General features: G+C 42.2%; 1 protein-coding gene across 1 annotated transcript in view; it reads left to right on the top strand.

The window, feature by feature from the left end:
* The window catches only part of MICAL3 (microtubule associated monooxygenase, calponin and LIM domain containing 3), a 263988-nt gene that overhangs the window by 177983 nt on the left and 67687 nt on the right, over window positions 1-18318 (top strand). The window contains exon 16 of the mRNA XM_023751303.1: window positions 16035-16230. Coding sequence (XP_023607071.1) covers window positions 16035-16230 — 196 coding nt within the window. The remainder of the gene's footprint in view (window positions 1-16034; window positions 16231-18318) is intronic.

Here is an 18318-nt window from a genome sequence, read left to right as displayed (position 1 = left end):
CTGATTTCTGGGCCTCATCCTCCGGAAATTCTGTTTCTTTGTTACTAATGTTGTGGCCTCACCCCATAACAAAGAAACAGAATTTCCGGAGGATGAGGCCCAGAAATCAGGATTTTAAAAAGATTCCCAGGTGATTCTAACAGAGCCAAATATCAACAGTACAACGATTGAAATTTCTTTTGAGAGCCGAATTTTTTAAACTTAAACTATATAGGTAGGTACATTGTTATTAACTTAATTAGGGTACTCCTAAGGCTTAGGAAGAGCCACACTCAAGGGGCCAAAGAGCCGCATGTGGCTCGCGAGCCGCAGTTTGCCAACCACTGCCCTAGCTGGTTTGGCTCCGTGGATAGAGTGTCAGCCTGCGGACTGAAGGGTCCCGGGTTCATTTCCGGTCAAGGGCACATGGCCAGGTTGCAGGTTTGATACCCAGTAAGGGGCATGCAGGAGGTAACCAATCAATGATTTTCTCTCATCACTGATGTTTCTAGCTCTCTTTCCCTCTCCCTTCCTCACTGAAATAAATAACAATATATTTAAAAATAAAAAAGATATTATCAAGAGAGCCATGCAATACCCTGGTAGGATTTTTAATGGAGAGCAGGATGTATACCTTAAAGGAAACCTCTTTACTTCAGCCAGATAGAGTGACATGTACCAGGATTTTCATCTGCCAAAAGGCAACTTTGAGGGATATTGTAATAACAGTAAAAATAATTTAACATAAAGATAAAAGTTCCGTGGGATCACACAGAATGAGAGCAGAGGTCTGTGGTGATGAAAGAGCCCTCAGTATCCCTAAGGAATATGAGCACGTGCCCTTAGCGTTCCTGAGACCAGCATCCCCGTCTACATGATGTCCCCTTTCCCCTCTGGGTGGTTTTTCCTGGTACAGTTCTGGTTTGTTCCCTACTGGGGTTTTTCCTCCTTGGACTCTCTGTCGTATAATATTTAGCTTAGAATTTCCCAACTCTTGGTAATTAAATATCTCCAAAGCAACAGAGCTCTCCCTTGAATTCGTATGACCTACTTTTCTCCATGCCCCCACATAAAAATATAGTTATCACAAATGAAGAATAATAAATAGTTCATGTGCAATGGGCAGTTAACAATTCTGTCCTGTGTGGTTGGGTGGAAGGAGCCTCATTTCTGTGTATACAGCTCTGGTTTAGTCTTGGATCTGCCTCATTTGAGCCTTTGGACATATTGTTTAATATCACTGAGACTCAAAACCCTCAGTGTAACAATGATAATAATACCGATTGATGTGAGTGTTATGATATTCAGTGGCCAATATATGCAACGTGCCTGTCATGAGGCCTGACACAGGTAGTTGTCCTTATTCCTTCATTGCCTGTTTCATAAACAAAGAAACATCTTATACCCTCATGTCATGTGATCTTGGAAATTTTCTGGGACCTCCTACTCCCTGCCAGTAAGAAGCCACAGAAGAGTCTGTTAGAGGGTAGATGGGTAGGGACAAAAGTCATCTTGCCATAACAGTGCCTTGGAAAGTTCTTTCTTTGTCCTCCAAAGCAAGAGAAACCCTTTCTATGCACTACCGCAGTGCTTGCAAAGTGTTTAGTGCCCGCTGAGAATGAAAAATAGCTATAAAAGGTATAAAAATTTGAGCCCAGTCAAGCAGTGAAGCAGGGGGTCCCTCGGGGTAAGGACGACGGAGCCCCAACGCGCTAGGGCGTCTGCATGCACGACTCCGGGGACCAGGTTCAGTGACGCAGATCCGCAGATCCGTTTTATTGTGGAACTACAGGGGTATATATAGCATGAGGGGACCAATCAGAGGGAGACACGTTGCTACAGGCGACCAATGGCTGAAAGGCTGGGGTACTGTGCACGTGGCTCTAGGAGTTTGTTCAGGCGGGCGTTGCTGCTTCCTGGTGTGCTGAGGAAGCATGTCATGGTGGAGTGTGCTCACACCATTGCATCAGCCGCAGCGCTGAGACATACTTCCCGAGCTCTACTACAAAGCAGAGTCTTCTAAGACAAATAATTGAGGGCGAAAGAGGGGAAAAGCCCAAATTGGTGGTCCCAGGCACCTTTTAATAAGCAAAGAAAGATCTTTAATAAACTTCAAGGCCTTTTAACTAAGCCCCATTAAATCTACTTCTTCAACCAGGTTCTAGGCTGGGAGTGGCCTCCTCCTCCTCCTAAACACATGCTGAAGCCCTTCTCCCACAGAGGCCAGATCACATTACCCAGCTTGACCAGAGCAGTGATGAAATCCCCGAGGCAGAGAATGACCCAATCCATTATTTCAGGTTTATAAGCCAAGATGACACTCAATGTGGATGGTGGGTGCCTTGCCTGCTTTTCAGACAGCTACACAACTCATACAGAAACTTTAGCTCAAAGCAAGATGGAAGGAGTGGACTAATCTCCAAGCTGATTCTTTATTGTTACCCACCCAGCTCAAGTCACTGGGGTCCAACTCCAGCTTAATACATTCCAAGAGAAAGACCTTATCCCATGTGGGAAAATGTCTCTGGGTGAGACAGTGGCTCTGTTTTACAATAGCCACCACTCCAAATGGTTTCATTTATATTTCTTAGTATATGAGGAAGCATGGGAGAATGTAGCAGCTGTATTATTTCCAACCTGAACAGGAAGAAAACAAAATTGAGGCATAGATCCGCCTTGAAGCCTTGTAAGGATTGGGATTCTGTGTGGGAAGGGACACCCTAATTTCCCAGGGTGATTTTGTGACTCTTTCCAATGGGAGTAAACTAGGCAATGGGAAAGCCCCTTTAACAAATTTTGCATTGGAGGTGGGAATTTAATTTATACTGCCAGCCTGGTAATCTCCTTTCTTCTAGAGCAGTGGTTCTCAACCTTCTGGCCCTTTAAATACAGTTCCTCATGTTGTGACCCAACCATAAAATTATTTTCATTGCTACTTCATAACTGTAATGTTGCTACTGTTATGAATCGTAATGTAAATATCTGATATGCAGGATGGTCTTAGGCGACCCCTGTGAAAGGGTCGTTCGACCGCCAAAGGGGTCGTGACCCACAGGTTGAGAACCGCTGTTCTAGAGGTTTCATCTTCCTTTGCCTCCCTGAGACCTTATAGCTCAGACCTAGTTCATGGCATCGTATGTTCCTTAGTGCAAAATCATGGACAGGCAAGGTTTGGGGTGGATGTATGAGGAGGGCATATGAAATGAATTTAGTTAATCTTTTTTAAAAGTGAAGTCACAGCAAAAATATCCAGGAACTTTTTAAATTAAATTTATTGGGAGTGACATTGGTTAATAAGATTATATAAGTTTCAGGCTTACAACATTATAATCATCTATATATTACATTGTGTGCTCACCAAAGTTTAGTCTCCTTCCATCACCATATGTTTAACCCTTTTACCCTCTTCATCCTCCAGCAACCTTCTTCCCGTCTGATAAACTCCATACTGTTGTCTTTGTCTGTGAGTTTGTTTGTTCATTTTTTCATTTGTTGCTTTCTGTTTTATATCCCACATTTAAGTGAACTCATATGGTTCTTGTCCTTTTCCATCTGACTTAGTTCGCTTAGCATAATACTCTCAAAATCCATGCTTATTCTCACAATTGGCAGTATTTCATCTCTTTTCATGGATGAGTAGTATTTCACTGTATTTATGTACCACATCTTCTTTACCCAGCCATCCATAGAAGGATACTTAGGTTGTTTTCATGTCTTGACCATTGTGAATAATGCTGCAATCAACATAGGGGTTCATATAATTTACAAATAAATATTTTAAAATTTTTGTGTAGGTACCCAGAAGAGGAATTGCTGGGTCACAGTAGCTTATTATTAATTTTTGAGTAACAGCCAAGCTGTTTTCTATAATGGCTGTACCAGTTTACATTCCCACCAGGAGTAAATGAGGGTTCCTTTTTCTCCACAACCTCTCCAACACTTGTTATTTCTTGTCTTATTGATAACAGCCATTCTAACAGGCATGAGGTGGTATCTCATTGTGGTTTTGATTTGCATTTGCTTTATAGCTAGTGAAGTTAAGCAGCTTTTCATATATCTGTTGGCCATTTGTATGTCTTGGGAAAAGTGTCTGTTCAGGTTCTCTGCCCATTTTTAGATAGGACTGTTTGTTTTTTATGTCAAATTGTATGAGTTCTTTATATATTTTGGATGTTCGCCCTTATTGGAGGTTTTGTTTGCAAATATTTTCTCCCATTCCTTCATTCACCTTTTTCTTTTGTATGGTTTCTTTTGCTGTGTAGCTTTTTAGTTTGATGTAGTCCCATTCATTTATTTTTGCTTTTATTTCCCTTGCCTTTGGTGTCAAGTTTATAAAATCCTCTTTGAGACCAATTTAGTACCTATGATTTTTTCCTGTGTATTTTATTGTTTCAGGTCTTATATTTAAGTCTTTGATCCATGTTGAGTTAATTTTTATGTATGGTGTCAAATAGCAATCTAGTTTCATTCTTTTGCATGCAGCTTTCCAATTTTCCCTATTGTAGAGGCTTTCCTTTCTCCACTGTATGTTTTCTGGGGTGAAAAATAAATATCAATTATGTCTCTTTGGACTAATGTGTCATTTAAGGCTGATATTTCCTTATTGATTTTCTGTTTGAATGATCTATTCATTGTTGTTAATGGGGTATTTAAGTCCCCTACTATAATTGTATTTTTGTCAGTTTCTCCCTTTAGTTCTGTTAGCTGTTTTTATATATTTTGGTGCTCCCCAGGTTGGGTGCATAATAAGTGTTATGTCTTCTTGATGAATTGTCCCCTTTGTCATTATGAAGTGTCGGTTTTGCCGCGACCAGCATGGCCAGAGAGCAAACGAGACCTGAGTAGGGGCAACTAGGGATTGAGAAAAAGAAAGAGACAGACACAGAGACAGTAAGTAAAGCTGGGACCAGGTGGGACACTGTTCTCAGATGGAGAGATAGTGACCCAGAACTAGTGCAGCACATTTATTATATACGGCACGTTTATTATATAGGAAGTTTTACTAGACTTTAAAACAAAGGAAATTATGTTAAAGTCATGCTTTAAAGATCAGGCTGCATTCTTCATTCTTGTGGCTTCTCGTAATTGTCAGGCCTGGTTGGACCCGGATAATTGCATCCGCCCCTGGTGCCTGGCTGAACCTAGATAATGGCACCCACCCCCTGGCACCTGAGCTAAATGTTAGGACTGACAACATTCCTGCCTTTGGCGAAGTATGTTTCCAGAACATGGCTCTGCCTATGCCGCTGGATTCAGCTGACGACCTTTGCTCAGGTGCTCTCCCAGGCACTCTCTACAATAAAGCGTCCCTCTTTGTAGCTTATTACCTTTTTTATCTTTATATCTATTCTGTTTAATAAAAGTATGGCTACCCCTGCTTTTCTCTGGATGCCATTTGCTTGGAGTATCACCTTCCACCCTTCACTATGGGCCTGTTTGTCTTTGCCGCTGAGGTGGGTTTTCTGAAGGCAGCAAATAGTTGCTTTGTTTGTTGTTTTTAATCCTTTCTGCTACTTTGCCTTTTGATTGATGAGTTCAGTCCATTTACATTCAGGATGATTATTAATATAAGAAAGTTTTCTATAGTCATTTCAACTTTTGTTTTCTGGTAGCTCTGTGTCTTCATTATTTCTTTTCCCTTGTGTTTCTGTCTGTTATTTTAGTTTGGAGGTTTTCTATGATGTTTTCCCTTAGTTCTAGATTTTTGTGTGTGGGGGTACCATTACATTTGTGCAAAAAAAAAAAAAGTTTCATAAGTGCAATAGTCCTTTTTCTTCTGAATGTATCTTATCTCCATTCACTTGTGCAAGTTCAATCCTTCCCTTCCTCCTCTTTTATGTTTTTGTTATCACAAATCATTCTTTTTTCTATGCTGTGGATTCATTTCCAAATTGTAATAGTTTTTTTCTTTTTTTTAATGCTTTTATTTCCTTTAATATTTTTGTTATATTTAAGTATTTAATACCTTTGTCTGAACAAGAGTTGCAATTTTCTGCTTCTGTCTTTTTGTCATCTTACAATCTTGTATCCTTTTGTCTTTTTGTTTTAGGTAGAAGAGCACCTTTCAGCATTTCTTGTAATGCAGGACTTGTAGTGGTAAATTGCCTCAGCTTTTGTCTGGAAAAGCCTTTATCCTTCACATTTAAAAGATAAATTTTCTGGATATATTATTCTTGGCTGGTGATTACTTTCTTTCAATAATTTGAGTATTTGACTTCACTCTCTCCTCATTAATAGGGTTTCTGTTGAAAATTTTGATGACAATCTAATAGGGTTTCCTTTATAAGTTACTGTCTCCTTTTCCCTGGCTGCCTTGAGAATTCTTTATCATTAATTTTGAACAGCTTTAATATGATATGCCTCGACGAAGGCCTTTTTGGATTGAGATAATGAGGTGTTCTGTTAGCTTCCTGGATTTGAAGGTCCAGTTCTTTCCACAGGTTTGGGAAATTCTTGTAAGGATTATTTGAATATGCTCTCTGTTCCCTTTCCCTTTCTTCTCTTTTGTGTGTGTGTTTTTTTGTTTTGTTTTGTTTTGTTTTGTTTACTCTCAATTCTCTCTCCTATTTGAGCCATTTCTAGATTTCTATCTTCCATATCACTAAGTCTTTTGTCCATCTGGCTTGCTCTATTTCCTACGCTTGCTAGTTTATTCTTCATCTCATCTATTGAATTTTTTCAGCTCCAGAATTTCTGTTTGGTTCTTTTTTATAGTTCCAATGTCTTTGATGAATTACTCCTTTCATTCCTTTATTTTATTCCTTATTCCTGAACTTGTTGACTTGCTTTTCTGAGTTTTATATCTTGAGGTTTTTTTAGAACTGCAATATCGAATTCTCTATCATTTAAATTACAGTCTTCCATGTATTTAGGTTTATTTTCTGGAGGTTTTTTATTTTCTATCTGAACTCCCTATTACCTTGTTATTCATTGTGTTTGGTGGATTATTTCTCTGCCAGGGCAATTATGGGGATGCAATCTTTTTTTTTTTTTTTTTAAGTATTTGACTTCACTGTTTAGCACAGTGGTTCTCAACCTTCCTAATGCCGCGACCCTTTAATACAGTTCCTCATGTTGTGGTGACCCCCAACCATAAAATTATTTTTGTTGCTACTTCATAACTGTAATTTTGCTACTGTTATGAATCGTAATGTAAATATCTGATATGCAGGATGTATTTTCATTGTTACAAATTGAACATAATTAAAGCATAGTGATTAATCACAAAAACAATATGCAATTATATATGTGTTTTCCGATGGTCTTAGGTGACCCCTGTGAAAGGGTCGTTCGACTCCCAAAGGAGTCGCGACCCACAAGTTGAGAACCGCTGGTTTAACAGGTTGATAAGTAGGGGTTTTCTTTTGTTTTCCAGTAGGTGGTGCTAAAGTACTAGATTTTATTTTCTCTTATCTACACTACTGGGGCTTCTGGGATCTCTGTGGGGTGGTGTCACCTTGGCCATGGACAACACCTCATATTACTCAAGGAGGTGGGCATCCTCTATGAGCTAATCACCTCAGTCTCAGGGCACCACGCCCATGGTGGCATGTGACAGGCTATGGGTCTCCTGGCCTGTGTGTTCCCAGCACCTCTTTCCTATAGCCAGAAGCTGCTAGCAGAGCTGCTCTGTCTGAGATGACCCAGCAGCCTCTACCAGGCTCCACTGTAATGGGTATGAAAGGGGTAGGCACTGGGAAAGGAGTTCATGCATCTGTGGCTCTGTTTTTTCCAGTGGGTTTAACCACAATGAGAACAGACCACTTACGCTGGAAAGTTGTTTCTGCCCTTTCACCATCTGCCAAGTAAGGATTTTAATGCCAGGCGGGCCACAGGAAGTGAGCAGGGGGTGGATTCCCAAGACTATGGATTTCTCTGTGCAATGATAGGGATATGTGGAATGCTGCCACCCTTAGCACTGCTTCTCTGCCCTGATACTGGGCTCAGCCTCAATGTGTGCCAGCCACCAAGTCCCCATTGCTGTCTCTGCCTCTCCAGTTTGCCCTGTGGGAGCTGCACCCTGACCCTTCACTGCTAATCACATCTGCTGGGAGCACAGTAAGCTCTGAACTGCGTGTGTGGTTCCCATCTCTGCCTTTCCTCCATCCCATCTCCCCTGTTCACTCTCATATGCACACCTTCAGATGTCTCATTGCCCTGATTCCTCAGATGTATTTGTGTGTTGAGCAGGGAGTCCTTTATTAATTACAGATGTCCAACTTGTAACTTCAAGGGGAGAGACCTGGAGGTCCTCTCACACCTCCATGCCGCTTACCTCACTCTCTCAAGTAACTTTTGATAAGAAACAGAAGCAAGAGAGCAACTGTAAGGGAGAATTTCTATTCTAAAATGGCAGGAGTGCTTTTCTCCATGTTTCTTCTTAGAACATGGCCACAGTTCACACCTTTTGACACCCTGGATGATTTGTCTATCCTGGCAGGTAGGTGATAACCATATTCCATGAGAATGCAAGCTTCCCAAGGACAGAGGGGTAGTCTGTTTTACTCACTGGAATGCCAGAACACCTAGCACAGTGCCTGTCTAGAAGCAGGTATGCAAATAAGTATTTGTTGAATGAATGGTTGAATGAATTAACCCCAGCATTCATCCTATTTATAGATATGGGGAATGTGATGAAAATCAATCTCAGTTCACTGTGCCCTTTCCTAGGTCCTTGTCAAACTTTTAGATTTCATTGAAGCTTTCCCAAGCTTATAAAAAAGGAAAGTAAAATGGAAAGAAAACAGGCCAGAAATTAATATAGGCAAGGTGAGAAAAGGCCTTCAGTTGTCCCCATCTCTTATATGGTACCCTTCACCGTTGCCCAAAGTCCTACAGTGTCCTCAGCAGTTCACTCCTGGTACTGGGGCTTTGTTACTACTGTAGGAGGGGAAGGGGGAGAAAAGCTGCCTGCTGAGGACTCTTGAGTATCATCTATAATCCCTCATGTCTCTCCAGGAATCAGATAGATACAAATGATGGCTTTTGGCAACTCTTGCACATCAGCTGAGAGCAGGTTGTCCTGTTAGGAAAAATATTTCTTTCAGGATAATATAGTTGTCATGTAGGCAGCAACTGTTCCCAAACAGAACCTTTAGGCCAGGCCCAGAGTTTTTTTCCTATTTAGAATGCTACCCAGATCCCAGGAGCTATTTCCTTGTGGTATGTGTGAAGCTGGACTTGGCCTCCAATGACCTGACATCTGCCTGCCCTTACTTAGTGAAGAACCAGCCTTAGGAATTATTCCAAATCTTTCATCTCACTTTTAGCTGGAAAGCCACTGTGTGGTTGTTGCTGCACTAGTATGTGAAGTGGAGGGGCCAGTGGGTTTTGGCCAGCTCCCTGGCCCCACTGGTTAAACTTTGACTTGCCAAACCTACATCTATCAATTTTTTCCCCCTCTGCTCTCCTAGGTTCTTCCATTAGTTGATAAGAGAGGGAGGACCCTGAGGGACAGGGGGAGGTTTGGTGTTTGTTGTAACCATCTGGTCTTGCTCAGGAAAAATAATCAAGGATACTCATTTTGTTAATTTCTTTAATTTCCCATTTTTGAGGTTATGGGCAAGTAATGTTAAGCATATTTTGGCAGTTGGTGAGTTTCATATATTTGCTGAATATCCTCTGAGTGCTACCTTTCTTGGGAAAACTGAGCCTCCACGGGGGCCTGGCCCAAAGGAACATCTTACAGTGCTTTCTCTTGTTGCAGCAAGCCCTGGATAAGATTAGTTCTGCATGGTTAGACCCAGGGCCTGATAGGACTAGACTAGTGAGCTGACTGTCTTCCACCTCAATTTTTCCAAAATCTCTGATGGAACACTTCTTACTGTTTTCATGGCCCAAAGCTTCCTTTCTTTGTGGTACTGATGTGTGAATAATCTGAATAGTTCTGAGTGCCTCTGATTGCTTTTTTGATTATTATAGCTAATCCCAGAATAAATCAACATCTTCCCTCCTCAAACCCCAGACTCTGGGCTTTGGCTGCCAAGTTCTATTGCTTGATGATTCATAAGTCCTCAGAACTTGTAGAAACTCCAGAGAAGTAACACTGGGAGTAGGACAGCATGTGACTCCAAATGCCAGATTCTCTGTTGTAAGATTCTCGGATGAAGTTCTCTGTCCTTCATCTTGAAAATTTCAATATAAGGGGGAGGAGATTATGGTGAAGACTCCTGTAGGGGATAAGAATAGGACTCTTTATAAAAACACATCTTGAATCGAAGATGGCGGCATAGGTAAACACCGGAGACTGCCGCCGTGGACAACCACTTCAAAAATACAACTAAAAGTCGGAGCGGACATCAACCAGAACCACGGGAAGGCTAGCTGAGGAGAGTCTCTTCAACTAGAAGCAAAAACAACAGCATTCCGACGCTCAGCGGAGGCGCAGTGTGGAAATTTTAAAGGTACGGCGGTGCGGTGGTGAGGGTGCGCGTGCAAAGCGGGCTGGCGGCTGAGGGCGCGATTGTCGTTTTCAATCAGGAGCGAGTCTCAGACTCTGGGCTACAGATCCGGGCGAGTCTCTAGGGACCCAGACTCAAACGGGAGAAGCGGGACTGTCTGGCTACGGCCCCTCCGAGGTTTACAGCGATTGCTGGGACAGAGAGGCAGAGCCCCTGGGGACGGACTGAGAGCGGCCATAGCTGCTCCCTCCCCCCGCCCTGTTGAGCCCGCCCCGCCCAAACCCTGTGCACAGCCATTTGCTGATCGCCTCAGGCAAGGGCTGGACTAGCGCCTCCCCAGAGGACTGAAGTTTTCCCACAGCTGATTTCCACAGCCAGTCGGCCTGGTGGTCAAATCCCTCTAGTGTTAACTACAACAATTAAGGCTTGGCTAGAACAAGACTGCGCACAAAGACCACAAGGGGGTGCACCAAGAAAGCATAAAAAAAATGGAGGATATGGAGCTAAGAATCGCAATTTTGAGGGCTTGCTATAAACTTGAGCAGAGCCTCACGAAAACTAATGAGACCCTCGATGCTACGATAAAGAAATTAGAAAGTAAGCATACACGGACTGAAATAAAGAATATTATACCCAATAGCAGACCAGAGGAGCACAAGAATCAAACCAAAGATTCGACAAAAAACACCCAACTGGAAAAGCAAAATGAAAAAAGAATCCGAAAGTGTGAAGATAGTGTAAGGAGCCTCTGGGACAGCTTCAAGCGGACTAATATCAGAATAATAGGGGTGCCAGAAGATGAGAGACAGCAAGATATTGAAAACCTATTTCAAGAAATAATGGCAGAAAACTTCCCCCACCTGGAGAAAGAAATGGACTTACAGGTCCAAGAAGCGCAGAGAACCCCAAACAAAAGGAATCCAAAGAGGACCACACCAAGACACATCATCATTAAAATGCCAAGAGCAAAAGACAAAGAGAAAATCTTAAAAGCAGCAAGAGAAAGAGGCTCAATTACCTACAAGGGAATACCCATACGACTGTCAGCTGATTTCTCAACAGAAACTTTGCAGGCCAGAAGGGAATGGCAAGAAATATTCAAAGTGCTGAATACCAAGAACCTACAACCAAGATTACTTTATCCAGCAAAGCTATCATTCAGAATTGAAGGTCAGATAAAGAGCTTCACAGATAAGGAAAAACTAAAGGAGTTCATCACCGCCAAACCAGTATTATATGAAATGCTGAACGGTATCCTTTAAGAAGAGGAAGAAGAAGAAAAAGGTAAAGATACAAATTATGAACAACAAATATGCATCTATCAACAAATGAATCTAAGAATCAAGTGAATAAATAACCTGATGTACAGAATGAACTGGTGACTATAATGAATCAGGGACATAGAAAGGGAATGGACTGACTATTCTTGGGGGAAAAGGGGTGTGGGAGATGCGGGAAGTGACTGGACAAAAATCATGCACCTATGGATGAACTCAGTGGGTGGGGAGTGAGGGTGGAGGGTGGGGTGGGAGCTGGAAGGAGGGGAGTTTTGGGGGGAAAAAAGAGGAACAAATGTAATAATCTGAACAATAAAGATTTAAAAAAAAAAAAAAACACATCTTTCGCCGAAACCGGTTTGGCTCAGTGGATAGAGCGTCGGCCTGCAGACTGAAAGGTCCCAGGTTCGATTCCGGTCAAGGGCATGTACCTGGGTTGCGGGCACATCCCCAGTAGGAGATGTGCAGGAGGCAGCTGATCGATGTTTCTCTCTCATCGATGTTTCTAGCTCTCTATCTCCCTTCTTCTCTGTAAAAAATCAATAAAATATATTTTAAAAAAAAAAACACATCTTTCATATCCTAAGTCAAGGGACACTGTGGTAGTCTTCTAAAATAATGCTGCCCTCCTCAGACTCAGATCTTGGCCCCACTGTTCACTAGCTCTGTGACCTTGGGCAGCTTATTTCATGTCTCTGAACTTCAGTTATTTCATTTGTAAACTGTTACCTACCTCACAGAGCTTTTTTTAAAAAAAAATATATGTTTTTATTGATTTCAGAGAGGAAGGGAGAGAGAGATGGAAACATCAATGATGAGAGAGAATCATCGAGCCCACAACCCGGACATGTGCCCCTGACCTGAATTAAACCCGGGACCCTTCAGTCTGCAGGCCAACACTCTATCCCAAGCATGTCAAACTCAAAGGCTGACACTGGCCAAATAAACAAGGTTTAAGTTGATGTGGGCAACAAAAAAACAAAAGCTTCCATTTTCATAGAAACAGTTTTATTTCCATAGAGACATGCTGAATACAAAGGACTAAAATAAATGAGTAATCATTAACATAAAATAGTAGAACATTTTAATAAAAATATTTTTAACATTAACTTAACAAGCACTGAATAACTGCACAAATTAATAAGTGTAATGCAAATAAACCTATTCTTCTTGTTCTCCGAAAGCGAAATATTTCCTGTTGCGCACACCAAACAAGTCAGTCCAAACTAATGACATGGCAATCGGCTGCTAAAATATTCACTGCTAGTATTAGTGGAGAGAAGTGGTGCGCCTGCACATAGGCACGTAAGGGAAATGATTATAGTAATCAGTCGTTAGAAAATGTTGTAGTTCGTTATTAATAATTATATATAACAGGATATTGTAAAAATTAAGTGATGAAATTATTATTAAAACGTTTTTTACATACCATTATATTGGCTGGGCCACAAAACTATTCGTTGTAGGCCGCATGCGGGCCGCGAGTTTGACACACTAGCTCTATCCACTGAGCCAAACCAGCTAGGACTCACAGAGCTTTTTTAAGCTGGCCAGGCTAGCTCCATATTCCTCCAGTACCCTTTCCTTGAATACCCTGGGTAGACTAAACTGCCATTTTATGTATTCTCATCTTGCCACATGTTTCCATAAGTCATAATACTTGATAGCTGCATCAGACTGAAATGATTCCTATACAGGACTGTCTCTCCAGAGACTAGCCTACAGCTCCTTAAGAGTAAAAAGTTTTTTCTGCTTTGTTTACCAAGGTTCTAGTAAAATACCTAGCAAACAATATGCATCACCCACTAAAACAGATATCAGTTCTGGAGTGTTTTTCTACCTGAATGTGTTTTGTCACTTTACCTTGAAATTGCTTAGCTGTGAATTGATAAGGTTAGTTGTTTGTTTTCTCAGAAGTGAAAGTTCTTATTCTATTTTTCTTCTCCCACCCAAAAGAAATACTGGGTTTTCTTTCATATTTATGGAGTTCCGCAAAATTTTATGCTTGTATAGTTGCTTCACATTTATTTCCCTTTCTCATCTGCTTTCTATTTAAGGACAGTTGTCAAAAATACATGATGGGAAGGAAAGACTCAAATGGTTTTAGAGTCAGGGAATCCTATCCTTCTCATCTTTGTCATATTGGGTTTTGATGAGAAAGAGAGAGGACAGGAAAACCAGTATTTGGAAATGCTATGAGGCAGCATAGTCAGTGCCTGTGCTGGCTGGGGCGTGGCAGGGCAGAATGTCAAGGTGGCATCCACCTGCCATTTCCCGCCTCTTTTTTGCTGTTACCTACTTCTAAGGATGCAGCGACTAGGACAGTAGGCATGTGCACAGGCACAAGCAAACCCAAGGATTGGTGCCCAGACCCCATTGTTGTGTGTTCTACCTAAATTTGTAAATGAACATGCCTGGGTCTTGCTTTTCAGTAAAGATTCTCTAGTAAATGTGAAAGATGCTGTTTGGTGGAAGACCCTGGTAATTCTGCAGATGCACAAAGACTTTATTCTGTGACTACCTGGGTTTATAAAAAGTTCTTTCTAATGATATTACAAAGAGATTTAGCACATTGTACACCATGTGCCAGGTTTCCAGAACATGTTCTCCACGACTTATCTGATACTGCTTCTTCTGCCCAGAACTCTCTTCCCATCTTTCTTTGTCAAGTAACTGTTTGCAGTCCAGAACAAATGGATACAACATACCTACACAAGAATTCATACAAATTGGAGGTGAAAATGTCCAGTAGGACATTGGATTCATCACTTAACTCATATTTGCTGAATACTGCCCATGTACTAAGCTTAAGTAGAAGAGGAAGATAATATGTATGGGGCACACACATACATGTTTATATGTATATAATTTCATTCCATGTTCATAATAATCCTGGGAGATGACACCATCCTTATTATACATCAGGAAATGTGTTCTTAGTTGTTACGTAATTTTCTTAAGATCCTCCAGCCTGTCACTGGTGGAGCCTGGATTTGTCTGACCCTGAACCTGTGTGCTACATCATATTACAGTGAGCAAATTAAAGAATAAATCATTTTTGCCCTAACCGGTGTGGCTCGGTGGATGAGCATCGGTCTGTGGACCAAAGGGTCCTGGTTTCAATTCTGGTCAAGGGGACATACCTCGGTTGCAGGCTCCTCCCCGGCCCTGCCCCGGCCCAGGTCCTGGTCAGGGCTCATGCAGAAGGTAATCAATCGATGTATTTCTCTCACACTGATATTTCTCTCTGTCTTTTCCTCTCTCTTCCACTTTCTCTAAAAAATCAATGGAAAAATATCTTCAGGTGAGGATTTAAAAAATAATAATTAATGTTTTTAAATTTGGGTTAATAAGGTGCATCAAAAACTAGTGATGGTGTAAGGGAGACAGAAACTGTTGTAGATTGACAGAAACTAAGTGGTGATAATAGATACAACATTTAAGAATTCAGATGTGAGTCCATAGTGGTACTCAAAAAAATAAAAAGAAATGGGAAAAGTTCTTTACAAAAGAACGCTAGTGGAGAAGGAATGTTAGAATATTTAAAATCACCAGGCAAAGATCACCAATGGATACTAACACCAGTGGATGAAAGGGTGATGGAAGCAGGATCGTTCCATGTTTCCACATGTCACCACACAGATTACTTATCAATTACAAAGGGGAACGTATCTCTTTACAGCACAGAAATGAGTGGGCACCACGTTAACCAAGCAGTTTAGCCAGTGTCACCAGGAAAGAGGCAGCCTGACTGTATCTATCCTGACCAGGTGCAGTGAGAGGGGCACAGCATTACCTACACGGTATTCTTGTTAAACAAGTGTTCACTGTGAATCTAATCATGGGAAGACAGACAAATCCACAATGGGAGATGTTTAGCAAAACAAGCAGCCTGGACACCTCAGTGAACCAGCCAGATGCAGTGCAGGAACCTTGATTAGATCCTACATCAAGGGTGGGGCCACTGGAAGAACTCACCTTCTTCAGTGAAAGGTGCTTTAGAGCTTCCTCTTCATCTCAAGTCTCCATCACCACCACCCTAAGATGATACAGGAGAGCCAGTGGCCCTCCCCTTGAAGTGCAGTCTTGTTACTTCTCATATTTAGTGAAGTTTTGCCACTCTCAGACCAGGGCTCTCACCTGGCCTCCATCAAATCCTTGACCTTGTTGACTTTCTATACCCCTCCTCTGGCTCCCTGGCCTGCATGGGGGGAGGGGCACTGTCCCTCCTTTCACTGAAATGAGCAGCGGCTGCCTTGGGTGCTTAGATATCCCTTCCATCAGTGCCTTCTCCCTCCCTGCACCTCCATCATCCACACAGCATGGATTCAGTTCCTATCGTTTGTCATAGAACTTTGCTTTTTTGCTTATCTTGCAGGTTCAAGTGTGAATGGCCTGGAGGAGCCCAGCATTGCCAAGAGACTGAGGGGCACTCCTGAGAGGATTGAGCTAGAGAACTACCGCCTGTCTGTGAAGCAGGCAGAGGAGCTACAGGAAGTGCCTGAGGAGACACAAGCTGAGCACAACCTGAGCAGTGTGCTAGACAAGGGCCTGGAGGAGGACGTGGCCAGCAGGTCAGCCTGTGCTGGGAGCTGAGGCCTGGTTTTCCTGTGTGTTGCGTGTACCTGTGGCTTAGCAGCCTCTTCCCCAGATAAACATGCTGCCCTACTTGGGGAAAGCAGCATAGCACCTACCAACAGCATGGGATCTGAACCAGACTGCCTGGGTTTGAATCTTGTCTGTGCCACCCACCAGCTGTGTGACACTAGTCAAGTTATGTCACCTCTGTATGCTTCTGTTTCCTCATCTGTGAAACAAGGGCAATACTAGCACCTTCCTCACAGAATTGGTGTGAGGTTTAAATAATGTATAAAGTGTTTAAAACAGTATAAGCACACCTCGTTTATTACACTTTGCTTTATTGTGCTTCACAGATGTTGCATTTTTTTCACAAATTGAAGACAAGGCCCTCTACCAACACAAAAATTATGGCTCACTTTATTGTGATACTTGCTTTAATTCAGTCACCTGGAACTGAACCCACAATATCTCTTCAAGGTCTGCTGGTGCTCAGGCACATGTAAGCACTGTCTATTACTTTGCATAATGCTGGACCATTTACAAGGGACTTCCGTCTCCATCACCTCACTTGGTCATCCTCTCAGGAATCCTGTAAAGTAGACAAGAACATGTATCTTGTCACTATACAGGTAAAGTAGTAATGGTGACTGAGTTAAGGATTAAGGATTGACTAAGATTCAAACTCATGTTTTCTGGGTCCAAGATTCTTCCTGTTTTCCCTGCTGCCTGCTGATTCCTCCTCCCCTGTTCCATTTAGATCCTTCTCTCTTCATCTTGTTAGCCAGTAAAGATCACAATCCATATGACTTAAGTCAGAGATTCAGTAAGTATTTATTGAACACCTACTATCACTTTACACTTTGCTATTCATTGAAAAGGTAACAGAAAAAATAATGACAGACATAGGTGCTGCCCTCAGGTTATTGTTTACAAACATAATGGAGGGGAAAGAATCCCACACAGGAACAACAGCAGATCTGAAGCAGTGTGCTATTGGGAGCTGGTGGTTCTGTGGAAGGAGCACCAGGGGTGAAATAGCTGGCTTCTGTTTTAACTTAGCCACCATCTCACTGTGCTATTTTGGGAAAGCTGCCTCACCTCTCTGGGCTTTATTCTTTCCCCTATACATAAAGAGAGGAGCAGAATATTTGTGTCCCAGGAGCCACACACAGCAGCCAGTGGTTTTATTCTTGGCCAGTCCCAGTGTTTTAATTATGTTTAACTGAGTGATTCCTTTGGGGAACATGCATGCTCCAACCCCTACCACACCCCTGTGTTTGCTGTCTTTACCCAAGGGCTTTATTCTTATTACCTGCCCAGGCCTGCCAGTGTCAGTACAGAAGGATTCAAAGTGCTCAATAGAAGTTTATCAAGGAGCTAGAGAAACAAATATATAGCAATATAAAAGAGAAACAAACATTAAAAAAGGAATGCAAACAAGATAACTTTTTTTTTTTAAGATGGAATAATATTGGTATTGGCCAGACTCTCCTGCAGAGCTGCCACAGTGGGCCCACTTCCCATGGCCCCAGACTGATGGACACACACTTCTTTGTAGCCATGAGAAAGGGAACATGTGGGGATAAAGAAAACAGCTTTTTTTTTTTTTTCAAGTTCAAAGAATGTTTTTACGAAGCTGTTTGCTGGAAGATCTCCATTCAGCTGCAGTCCAGCACCTCATCCCTGGTGCCAGACATACTCTGGATGGACTGCCTTTGGGGCTGGCCCCACCAACAGCTTTTCCATGCATTCTGGGGCAGCCTCCCCCTTGGTACCTGCATTTCTGCAGTCATCACTACATGCATGTTGTTGTCGTGCATCCCTGCCCATAGAGACATACCACTCCCTGCTGCATCCATGAGGAAGAGTCCTTGCTTACAGTCAAAGCAGAGCTGGTGGTATGGCCTCAGGTATGGGCCCGATCACTTTCCTGCGGGAATAATTTGTTCTCCGCTGTCATTTATAAACTGGAAACTAATGGGCAACAAGTTGAGACAAAGTAGGAAGGGCATTCCAGGAAGGCTAAGTCATGCCTCTATAGCAGGGTGTGATTGGATGGGTAGCATAGGAGAATATGATAT

The sequence above is a fragment of the Myotis lucifugus genome, unplaced genomic scaffold, assembly GCF_000147115.1.
Source record: "Myotis lucifugus unplaced genomic scaffold, Myoluc2.0 scaffold_19, whole genome shotgun sequence".
NCBI lineage: Eukaryota > Metazoa > Chordata > Mammalia > Chiroptera > Vespertilionidae > Myotis > Myotis lucifugus.
Note: the sequence above shows the minus strand (reverse complement) of the source record. Positions and strands in the feature narration are given on the sequence as shown.